General features: G+C 36.5%; 2 protein-coding genes across 3 annotated transcripts; both read left to right on the forward strand.

Annotated features, from left to right (window-relative positions):
* Positions 1 to 1,904: 1,904 nt before the first annotated feature.
* LOC131016614 (protein CLT1, chloroplastic) lies at positions 1,905 to 9,147 on the forward strand. 2 transcript variants are annotated; one of them, XM_057945324.1, is made up of 10 exons: positions 1,905 to 2,505; positions 4,359 to 4,504; positions 5,036 to 5,073; positions 5,917 to 6,032; positions 7,142 to 7,238; positions 7,330 to 7,365; positions 7,587 to 7,637; positions 7,736 to 7,859; positions 8,174 to 8,299; positions 8,624 to 9,147. In XM_057945324.1, the coding sequence occupies exons 1-10, from the start codon at positions 2,087 to 2,089 to the stop codon at positions 8,788 to 8,790; spliced, it is 1,320 nt and encodes a 439-aa protein (XP_057801307.1). In that variant the 5' UTR covers positions 1,905 to 2,086; the 3' UTR covers positions 8,791 to 9,147. The 2 variants fall into 2 exon arrangements, with proteins under 2 accessions (XP_057801307.1, XP_057801315.1); XM_057945332.1 differs by lacking the exon at positions 1,905 to 2,505 and adding an exon at positions 3,449 to 3,602.
* A 2,573-nt stretch (positions 9,148 to 11,720) lies between these two features.
* Positions 11,721 to 12,104, forward strand: LOC131005082 (uncharacterized mitochondrial protein AtMg00300-like). The gene has a single exon (XM_057931892.1). The coding sequence runs from the start codon at positions 11,721 to 11,723 to the stop codon at positions 12,102 to 12,104; it is 384 nt and encodes a 127-aa protein (XP_057787875.1).
* Positions 12,105 to 12,305: the final 201 nt, after the last annotated feature.

Here is a 12,305-nt window from a genome sequence, read left to right on the forward strand (position 1 = left end):
TATGAGGATGTATTCCCTTATTCGGATCTTTATATTTATATGATTGACCTCGTCTGATTCTTTGCAGCACAGGCATACTTAATGCTCGCAATCCAAACCTTGGAGTTTAGCATTGTTCTGCTGCTCCTAAAGTACCCCAGTAAGCCTCAGTACAATCTACCAGATTTTTTCCGTGCAAACAAATCTTCAGAACAACGAAGCTGCTGCTGGCGTCGGTGCTTGGGTTTGGAGTCCTTCTGTGGGCTTCTTTGACGTCGTCTACGGCGACGTGGAGACGGGTCTCGGCGGCGGTCCGTGCGGCGGCAGTGGCGGCGGTGGCCTCGAGTTGTGTGGGACGAGGGAAGCGCGGGGACGGAGGTGAATATTAGAGAGAGAGAGAAGTAGATAGAGAGAGAGTATTAAATTAAAGACACGTCAGCACACATTAATGACGTGTCACATACGCGTGGCGCCAAAAGGCGTCACCTCAGATTTTCGATGGCCGGAGGTGAATTTTAAAGAAAAAATGGAACGAATGCAAAGTTCATGGTTTAAAATGTAAATTTCAAAGTCGGTGTGCAGAATGAAAAAGTGACTAAAGTTCGTGTATTTTCATGCAATTAACCCTTTTTATATTTATTTTATTTCATTTTCTCTATTTTATTAGATATCAATTTTTGACTCGAGTCCAAATAGGGATGTCAATCGGGCTAATTCATTGGGTTTCGAGTTAGCCCTGTCGGGTTACGGGTTATTCGGGTGCGGGTTAATCGGATTGAAAAAAAATTTGGGTTAGAAATTTTCAACCCTAACTCTAAATGTTTGGGTTTCGGGCTAGACCATCGGGCTAGTCGAGCTCAAAAAATTAACTAATATATTTTTTTGACAATATTATATTTGTAATAAATAAATACACGTATAAATAAGTAACATTTCAACATCGACTTACATAATAACTAATATGCAAGTCTTAGAAATATAAAGATGCAATATTTTTATTAAATAAGTATCATTTTTAATTTTTACACCTAAATATTTTATGTTAAGTATTGGATAAAAAATTACAAAGAAGTGAAATGATGAATATAACTGTTTAATATTGAATCAAAATACATTTCACAAACTTTTGGAATTTTTTCTATTATACTAATTTTCATAAGCAAAGTAATGAACTAAAAATCAAATAACGAGATTTTTTTTATATAATCAAGCGAACACATTATTTTCAGGTCAACCCTATAGAGTTTCGCGTTAATTTCGGGCCGACCCTATCGGGTGCCGGGCTATTCGGTTACAGGCTAATTAGGTTGTAATTTTTATCGGATTGAAAATTTTCAGCCCTAACCTTCTTGGATTGGCGGGTTAATCGGGCCAATCCACGGGTCTCGGGCTAGATTAACATCCCCAAGTCCAAAGTTCGTTGGCTAATATCTTGATTGTTTGAATTTCAATGGACTATCCGAAGGTACCGTTGGTAAGTTATTGACGTTATCTTTCTAAAGATACTTATATTGTTGGGTTTTGGTCATCGAAAGTGGTAAAAAAAAATAGCATGAAAGCTGATATCACGGAACTCTATATTTTTTCTTTTCTTCGACCATTTTAAATGATCAAAATTCAACAATATGTGTATCATTAGCGAACTATTATCAAAATGTTTCCAACGGTATCTTTAAATTATCAATCGAATTTCAAACAATTAGCTGATTAAGTTATTGGTCAATAAATATTTGGAGTCATATCACATTTTAAAAATTTTAAAATTTATGTATTTTTTTAATAAAAATAGATTTAATTAAAAATTAAAATTTGAAAATAATTTGTGTATTTATAACCCCCAAATAGAAAGTAAAGAGGAGAGAAAAAAATAAAATAAAATAAAATTTTACTAAATTGAAAGTGCGGATGAACATTTTGTGCAGTTTGTTTTGGAAGGAGGGCAGTTTTAAACATTCCCACTAAAATTATCCCTGAAAGAAAATCCAAAATGCGGAAGTGACGTTCACAGTCACGTATCAAAAATCAAATTTGTCTTCTCTCTCTTTCCTCTATAAATAAAATAGGCACACAGATCTTGGCTAATCATTTCACTCTACATACCCAAAATATGTCAGCATGTTGCCGCCGTCTGACCTCCCCTGCCGCCGCCGTGGTTCACCACATTCCACTGCGGACTTCTTCGTCGTCGTCGTCCACCAACTGCTTACAAGTTAATCATCGTAAATCCTGGCGTAGGAGAGACGCAGTTGAGGTGGTGCTGCGGTCAAGACGGCTGCTGATCGAAGCGGCAGCGGCGGGAGGGCGGGAAGAGGATGTACTGAAGAAGAAGGGGAAGCCGCCACCGCGGTGCTGCTCACTCGATCGAGACGCGGTGGTCGCGGGTGGAGGCGTTGATCGGAGGACGGAGGTGGTGATTGCGACGGTGGCGACGGTGGTTCTCGGTGTGGGGAATCGCGTGCTTTACAAGCTCGCATTAGTTCCTCTCAAGCATTACCCCTTCTTTCTCGCTCAGCTCGCCACTTTCGGGTAACTCTACAGTTCTCAATATTTTTTAAATAAAAAAAATTCTTAACGTCGAATTCTAAGTTTAAGATTCTAAACAAGTTTTGTTTCGGAAATTGATCGTTGAGTTGAGTCAAGTGCACGGTGTTTTCTGGAAAAGCCGAGTCCACATTCATTTTAGTTCAGCAAATAATTTATTATGAAAGTAAATGCTACTCCCTCGGTCCACCAATTCAAGGCCCCTAGGCCTTGAATTGGTGGACGGAGGGAGTATCAGAATTTTGACAGGAAATCTGGTTAGCTTGAATTTGTTTGGGCTCTGTATTCTAATTTTAATGTGTATTTACAGTATACATTACATGTTTTGCGGAATCTGATTGCTTACTTTGGAAAGTATTTAAAAATTACTTAGTATTAACAGATAGATTGGAATATTGTTGCATCGGATCGGAATGGAAATGAAAAGTAAATCGCGTGAGAATAAGGAAAGGGAATGAGAAGTGACAAATGAAACCGCGGCCGGTGAAATTGAAGTTCGAAAAATTGAGAACACGTGTGAGGGTATGTTTGTCTTTTTGCTACTCATGATATTTGGAATCAAGCGAAAAGAAATTCTTGGTTGACGCGAGGAGGGAGTGTGTCGACTGTCAGCTGTCAAGTGCTATGAATGATTGCGCCTCTCTCGCTAGTCCCACCCCCAATTACCAAGAGAGAGAAAGAGAGAGAGGTGGTGGGCGTGCCCGATGGCTTTAATTATGGATGCTATTGTTCTAACCCTTCGTTTTTGGATTAAATTAATAATAATCACAATGATTAGACATGTGGGAATGTCATTTATTAGTATTCTTGATTAATCAAGTAGAGCTGTTCTATTACACCGCGATTCAGGAATCCTTGAACTCTTATGTTATAATAGGTGTTTGATATCGCTGCTGCTGTTGCTGTTTGTAGGTGTTGCCGTGTTGGGTATAATTTTGATTTGTGGTATACAATTAAGGCCTTTTCGCTTTAGCAAAGGCTAAGTCTGGTTTTCGTGCACTTTTATTTGAAAAGGATACGAGAGTTTGCCTATATGAGGATGGTGCTGAATAGGGGTCCCCTTTGAAGCAGGACCGTTGGTGGTGAGTCGGATTTGGAGTTGTGTAACCCCACAAAGCACAGCTACATAGATTCCCTGTGCATTTTCTCCTCTCCATGTGCTTCATATTTTCTTAAAAGTCAGCCTCTATACTTCTATGGCATGTGGTACCTGAAAAAGATGTTTGCTCTTTCCATTCTCCGAATTCCATGCCTCTCAATCTCGTTATTGAATGTCACAATCTAACTAGTTATACTAATTTTGATTACGGCATTATATATGCGGTATATGCTTTGGTTGATTTGTCCACATACTTCTCTTTGTCAAGAAAGGATATTATTGAGTGACAATCATAATTAGTGGCGGACTTCCCACGCTGAGAAGTGATAAGATGTTTGTTTTGAAGAACTAATGCATATTTTACTTTTTTGACTAATGGTATATAAGACAATATTATTGACACTCATGTAGCATTCTTTCTTATTAATACTTAAAGACAAGCCGGAGACTTTAGGAATAAGGTGCAATATCTGCACCATTACTGCGATTATATCATTAGAGGATCGATTAAGCGTTCTCTGTTTTAAGCATTTTGTTCTACCAACTGGAACTGGCAGAACTGATTTTTAGGCGCAGAATATTTTGTTTACTATTGGCTTTATAGAAACAAGATCCTGTACAGAATCTGGATAAATAATTAATGGATGAATGCTAGAATCTACTCATGATTTTTCTCGCACTTGTGAGTTGTGACAATGTAAATCGTAGTTTTACTAATTGCGATCCATTCACATTCCAGGTATGTAATTGTATATTTCTCTATCTTGTATCTCCGGTATCAAGCTGGCAAGGTTACCGATGAAATGCTATCATTGCCGAAATTACCATTAATTGCTATTGGCCTGTTAGAGGCTCTAGCAGCAGCATCTGGGATGGCATCAGGAGGTAATTCTTTTATGATAATTTGAGATATCATATATCCTTATTCCGGCAACCGTTGTGATGTAATGATGCTTTCAATGGTTTATAGTCCATCTTCTGGTAGTGTAATGCAGTTCTTTTACCTGTCGCCAGCTTCGTGACTTGAATTATTCTGGGTTTACCCTAGTGCATTGATTTCTGTTGTTTACATGCCTCAGAATATGCATACTAGGCAGTTTAAACTTCATATATTTTTCTTCACAATCCATATGCATATATAAAGATGGGTTATGCATGAAAGCTGATTGCTTGCCTCGAGCAATCTGCAGTTTATTCAAGTGTTACGATCATATGCTTAGATTTATCAGGCACATGGTTTTCTCTTTTCCTCTAAAAATTGTAATCAATAGATGAAAATCTTCCTATCGTGTGCTCATATAAAAATTTTTACCTTGAATTTTTTTAATAGTTTCGAGTTTTTCTTCGTTAAAAGCAACTAGCAAGTGAATTTGTGCTGACTTAGTGCATACTAATGGTTTTTCCTTATTGCAACAGCTGTTCTTCCAGGGGCAGCGATTCCCATACTTTCTCAGGTAACTCTAAATTGATTATTCATTTTCTGTTGACATCAAGTATATAAGTTGCATAACTGATGAAGTGAGTGTTCTGTGCTCTGCATTGATCATTACATGCTGAATGGTCTCTCAGATTGTTGACTGTAGCCTTGTGGATACAATAGGAAATTAGCATACAACACTGAACGATGGAGATCTGTGAGAATTATAATACTATCTCCGTCCACGAAAGAACTTCCTACTTTTTCTTTTTGGAACACCCACAAAAGAACTTCCCACCTATTTTGGATTATACTTCACCACTTATAAATATCTCATTTATACTTACTTTTCACCTTTTCACCACTCTCAATACTAATTAAAACATTTTTTCACCATTCTTAATACACTCAACAACCTTTTCTCCACTCTTAATACATTCAACAACTTTTTTCTTAAAACCCGTGTCACTCCCACCTAGGAAGTTCTTTCGTGGACGGAGGGATTATCAATGAAACTTTTTTGCTTTCATAGTAATAGTCTCCAAATAGAAGTCCTGATATACTTCACACTCATATTTAAAATTAGCCACGGTGATGTTGCTCTTATTAATATCTGAGTCTCGATTTAGGTTAGGCAATAGTACGCAGTTGACAGATAAACCGATTGGTAACAATGCATGTGTTTGTTGTGTGTGTGGATGTTTATGTTGTACATTTTGTTATTGTTGCTCTCTCTCTCTCTCGCTCCCTTCCCCCCCCCCCCCCCCCCCCTCCCTCTGGTGCTTAGGGTGGGGCGGGGAGTGTGGAGATTTGCTTGACACAATTTTCAGAACAATGTCGAATGGCATGTGATTTTTTGTTTAATCTGTAATCTTTGCAGAGTTTTCTTGTCTGGCAACTTGGTCTGTCGTATATATTTCTCAAAAGGAAATATAGATTCAATCAGTTGTTCGGTTGCTTTCTGGTAGCAGCTGGAGTAGTAGTAACTGTTGCAAGGTACTTCATTTTATTCTGTCAGATTACAGAAAGTATATAAGACTTACAAATGTAGGCAAGTAACTGCAGAAAGCTCCTGGAGACTTGGTTATAAATATTAGAAGCCCAAAATCCAGTCTATTTAATGCTCTCTTAATTCTTAAATACTTATAAACCTTTAGATCATTGTATTATATATCATCTATTACTGACTACTGTCTACTGAGGACCTTAATTGTTTCTTTTCAGAAAGATATGATAATCACTTGAAACAAATCTTGAATTAGTATTCTATAATTAGATTTTTTCATAAAATAATATAATATAAGATTTTATTTTATTTTATTTTATTTTATTTTATCTCATAACTTCTATAGATATAATTATTATTTAATTCTTATAACATATAACACCTACAAAATCAAACATAAAACTTATAGTTGTACAAGAAAAATGTAACAAATTGTTAGACTTAAAACATGCTTATAAACATACTTCCAATACTTCTTGAGGTGTTTAAATTCAATTTATTTTTTCTAATATAATATGATGTCATATCTTGTTGTTAATGATATAGGACATTTAAACGGAAGTATCAAATTGTATGTAAGATATAGTAAGTGAAGTACAAAAAGTACTTTGTCAACATATCTAATACACAAAACAAATGATAATAATATTATAAACAAATATATAGAGCACATTCATATATTTAGTAAGAAAATATAATAATATATTTAAAAATTAGTGGAAACAATATTATGGTATATTAAAAACCTTGGAGTTAATAGTTAAAATTATTTTATGGTCCGTGGAGATAAAATAATAGTAATTTTTATATAATACTTTGTATAGATTAGTAAGTGCATTTAGGCATATAAACTATAACTTTCTATTTTTGGGTGTACTTACACACATTATGTGTATAGATTGCACCTTTCTGTTTTAAATTTACCCATAGTATGAAGTAATTAATATATCACCACTCTTCATATCTTAGATGCCTTAAAACTATGGTACGAGTTGGCCACTTACCTCTTTTAACAGATTCATTGATAGTCCTGGAGTCGACACTATTAACGTCTATGTATCATCAATTAATTATAAATTATCACTATTTGCATTTGCAGTGGATCAGGGCCTGGATCCCTGATGACAACCGGATTATTTTGGAGTATTTTAATGATTATTTCGTTCTTCTTACAAGCTGCTGATACAGTCATGAAGGTAATTTAGCGTTCCTTTTTGGGCAATAACATTGTCCTATTTTGTTGTTTTGTGTTATTTCTCTTACTCAAGATGTTCACGTTTTTTGCAGGAAATAATATTTTTGGATGCTGCCAAAAGATTAAAGGTACACATTTCAGTATGTTCTTCACCTAATACAAATTTGTAAATTACAAGACAAAAAGATGTGACTGTTGGTAGATGAATTCAAGTAACTGAAGGCTTAATATCAGAAAAAGTAACCAGTTAACATGCTTTCAAAATAAGAAGCATTCAAGAATCTGATTTCTGATTTTACTTAATGTAACATTCAATGTTAATCTATGTGACATTTGTTGCTGATGGCAGGGAGGTTCGATGGATCTATTTGTTGTAAATTCCTTTGGATCTGCTTACCAGGTTAGCTTTTAAGTGTTATAGAGTTGGAGCCGTATAAAGTTGTGGATACATGTACTTCAATTTTACCACAAGCCTGACACTTTCAAGTGCATGAACAGGCTGTTTTCATTTGCCTCCTCCTCCCATTCTTGTCAAACCTATGGGGCATTCCATTTAGTCAACTGCCGAGTTATCTCAAAGATGGTGCTGCCTGCTTTTTGAATACCGGTGCCATGTTAAATCGTAAGTCATGGTCTTCTCATGATTAATTATGCAAGAGTAATTCCTGAGCCATATGTATATATATGCCTGTTGTTTGCCTTGCCTAGTAATAACAAATAAAACCCTCCTTTCAATGTTTTAGCAAGTCCAAAGTTCAAATATTGCTCCATTACCTGGAAACTACAAAGATAAAAATGTTGTTTCCTGGAAATATAGAATGACAAGGAATAGATGAAGATGATATATGGACACATACGTACGCACATGATGCATAGGTGTATTCTGTTTTGCTGGTCAAGTGTTATTCTAAAAGGTTTAACTGCTTCTGGTCACAGGATGTAATGGTGCACCTTTATTGCCGCTGCTATTTGTCATTGTCAATATGGGTTTCAACATATCATTGTTGCATCTGCTCAAGATCTCTTCTGCTGTGGTATCTTGTCTTGCATCAACAGTTTCAGGTTGGTTGATTATTCGAACTTGAGCATTTTAACCCTCAACTACACCTGCGACTATCCATGTTAACTTTCTATCCATCGGTAGTTAGTCAACGCATTCATTTTGAACTTTGGAAGGCCAAATGTTGGGTAATCTGATACTTAACTCATGTTTCTGCAAAATCCCTTTCTTAGAAGAAACGGCAAAAAAATTACTGGCCTACTAAGTTTTAACAAATTCTCCTTATTATCTGCACTAGGCCTGATATCTTACCTTGAAATGATTTTCTTTCTTTCTATGGTTTCTTTATCTACATCTTATTATTGTTTTGCACTTTCTGCTGATAGTGCCAATATCGGTGTACTTTTTCACATTGCCGCTGCCATATCTTGGGGTCGCCTCGTCCCTTCCTCCTGGCTTTGTAACAGGCGCTATTGTCCTTGTCGCGGGCCTAGTGATTTATCTCTGGACACCTGCATCAAATTCCTCAAGCAGCCCTTCTCTTGTGAACTAGGCATAACCAAAAGATGCCTCCAAACATTCACATATACTTGTGCATTGATTTGGTCGAGAGGCGGCAGCGAGGAAGATTGAGTGGTGCATTGTACAACGAGAGCTTCATATGGTGCCTTTGCTAATCTCCCTAAATTAGGAGATAAATTTTGGTGGTGCTAACTGCGGATGGCGATTCATGCAAATACAGAGAATCCCATGAGAAAGCTATTTTGTTCCATTTGATGTAAAAATACAATACCAATCTCATAGAGGGGAGCTGGATAGTATGATTTGTGATTTTACCGAAATTTCGATGTTCAATGGACCATTTAATATACACATATTATATGTAAATATATAGAGTGGATTTTGATAATATCAATTTTGCTATAGTAAAAATAAAATTTAAATAAAAAATTTAAAAATTAGCCATATTTATCATTTTATCCTCATACATAAAATTAAAAACTTGTCTACCAATTTTTTAGTTATGAATTCAAGTTTTTGAGCTATAATTTATAAGTAAGAATATTTCTAGTTGTGAATTCAAGCTTTCAAAACTCGAGGAATAATACTAGTTGTAAATTTTAAAGTTTTAATTCACAACTAGAATTAGTCATAGTCGTGAATTCAAGTTTTAAAGCTTGAGTTCACAACTAGAAATATTGTTGGTTGTGAATTCAATGTTTAAAATTCAAATTCACAATCAACACTAGTACTAATTGTGAATTCAAAATTTAGAATATTAACAAGACAAACTCACCTCAATTTTCATGTAAATCCGCAGAAGACAAATCCATAAAAGATTCTCAACCCACCAATTACAGCCTATTAATTTCCTTTTTATTTTATTTGAAATTCACAAATTCAGAGCGCGACATCACGACCGAGCTCATCGTGCTCGATTAGAGAGCGGAGTCGCCAGAGCGCTACTCGATTCACATCCGCGAGTCGCCAGGGATAGGCGCCATCATCAACAACAACCAGTTGTTGCCATCATCCATTACTTCTCTCTCTCTCTCTCTCTCTCTCTCTCTCTACCTCTCAGTGATGAAGAAAAAGAAGCACTGCACTAGAAATTTGGAGAATCCTTTTATCCAACTCCTTACATTTCCTATAACTACTTTCTAGCTTCTCCTTCAAACTACATTTCTCAAACTCCGTGTAGCTCTGAGTTTCTCCAGCAAATGGATCTTGTGAGTTATAATTGTAAAGTAAAGAATTTCAGAAGGAATTCTCAGCAAATAAAGAGGGACTAATATGCAAAGTAATAATAGAATATCTATTCTGTTAATTTTTGTTGCATTGTTGCTGCTTGCGCTGAATCTGGCCTTTTGCTCTTTTAGTTTAAAGGTTGAGATTAGTTTCTGATGAGTGAAATATAAGCTCTAAGATTAGAATACTTAGAGTGTGAGAAAAATACTACTGAAGTTACTCGAGAAAGAGAGGAAAGAAAATGAGAGGTGATTGAGATAGGGCTAGTTTTGTTCCTATTTTCTCATCTGAGTTTTTTCCAATTCTTGCTGTAAATTTGTAGTCTCTGGTTTATGATCAATATAGAAGATTGTTGACGCTCCGTGGAAGTAGGTCATTCAAGACCGAACCACGTAAACCCCTTAAGTCGATTTCTTGTTTTTCCGTTCTTGGCTGATTGCTTAAGCTTTGTTTAGTGAAGTTCTTGATTGTTCTTGCTGGTTCATTATTGGTGATTCTTGCTGTGCTAAGTTCCAACAAGTGGCGCCGTCCCCTGGGAATCGAAATCACGATGATCAACACCGCTGAATTCAGCTGCCAATTGAAGAAGATGACCACGACAAAGTTCGAAACTGAGAAGTTCACGGGGCAGAACCATTTGGGTTATGACGAATCAAGATGAGGGCGATCTTAACCCAACAAGGTCTGATCGATGCTCTCAAAGATGATAAGCCGGTGAAGAAAGAAGACAAGGGAAGGAGGGAAGAAATACTGGAGAAGGCTCACAGTGCGATCATCCTGTGTTTGGGTGATAAGGTCTTGCGAGAAGTTGCTAAATGCAAAACTGCGGCAGATGTATGGAAGAAATTGGAAGACTTGTACATGGCTAAATCTTTAGTCAACTGCCTGTACATGAAGCAACGCTTAAACGCATATAAGATTACTGATGAAAAGCCAATGACAGATCAACTGGAGGAGTTCAATAAGTTGCTGGATGATCTAGCAAATATTGAAGTTGAAATAGAGGATAAGGCCATAATCCTCTTGAACGCACTGCCTAAATCCTTTGAAAATCTAAAGGATGCAATGTTGTTCGGAAGGGAGAAATCTATATCAATAGATGAAGTTCAAGTTGCACTGAAATCAAAGGAATTACAAAAGGCATATGAAAAGGGTGGATCTGATCTGTTGGCTGAAGGTTTGAATGTCAAAGGCAAACCGCAAAATCAGAAGCCTAAATCAAAGAAGGGCAACTCAGAAAACAAGAAAGTTGGTCGGACAAAGTGGAAGAAGGATGGAAACAAGGAAACAAGGAAATGCTTTCACTTTGATAAGACTGGCCACATCAAGAAAAATCGCTATGAATGGAAGAAACTACAATCCAAAGAGGGTCAGAAGAAGGACTCAGCTGATGTAGCAGAGGGATGTGATGATGCACAACTGTTAAATGTTACAGATGTCAACATTGAAGAGGAATGGGTTCTAGACTCTGGATGTAGTTACCACATGTGTCCTCATAAGGACTAGTTTTCTGAGTTGGAGATGAAGCAAAGTGGTTTAGTTATGCTAGGGAATGATAATCTCTACAAAGTGATGGGAATAGGTTCAATCAGGATAAAGGTTCATGATGGATCCACCAAAATCCTCACAGAAGTAAGGTATATTCCCTCACTTAAAAGAAATCTCATCTCATTGGGAACTTTGGAAGAAAAAGACTGTCAATAGAAGTTAGAAAAGGGAATACTAGAAGTCAGCATGAATAATAAGGTGGTTATGAAAGGCAAAAGAAGTAGAGGGCTGTATTTTCTTGAAGCAAAGACTGTAATTGGAAACGCTGAAATTAGTACTAAGGATGATTCAGACCTATGGCACAGAAGGTTAGGACATGTGGGGGAGAAATCTCTGCAAGAGCTTCAGAAACAAGGTGCTTTAAAGAACTCTACTGCAATAAAAATCAGCACCTGTGATGACTGCATTCTGGGTAAGAGTCAATATCTTCCTTATGGTAAAAGCAACTACAGTGCAAGCAAACCTTTAGAGTATATTCATGCAGATTTATGGGGGCCATCTAGGACTGATAACATGGGAGGAGAAAGGTGGTTTCTGAGTATCATTGATGATTACTCAAGAAAATTATGACTATACATAATTAAGAATAAGAATGATGCTTTTCAGAACTTCAAAGAATGGTGCATGGCTGTAGAGAATGAGAAGGATATGACAGTGAAATGCTTGAGGACGGATAATGGATTGGAGTTTGTGTGTGAAGAATTCAATACTTTCTATAAGGAAAAGGGAATCAAGAAACACAGAACGGTCCCAGCAAACTCACAACAAAAT

The sequence above is a fragment of the Salvia miltiorrhiza genome, chromosome 1 (genome assembly GCF_028751815.1).
Source record: "Salvia miltiorrhiza cultivar Shanhuang (shh) chromosome 1, IMPLAD_Smil_shh, whole genome shotgun sequence".
Lineage (NCBI taxonomy): Eukaryota > Viridiplantae > Streptophyta > Magnoliopsida > Lamiales > Lamiaceae > Salvia > Salvia miltiorrhiza.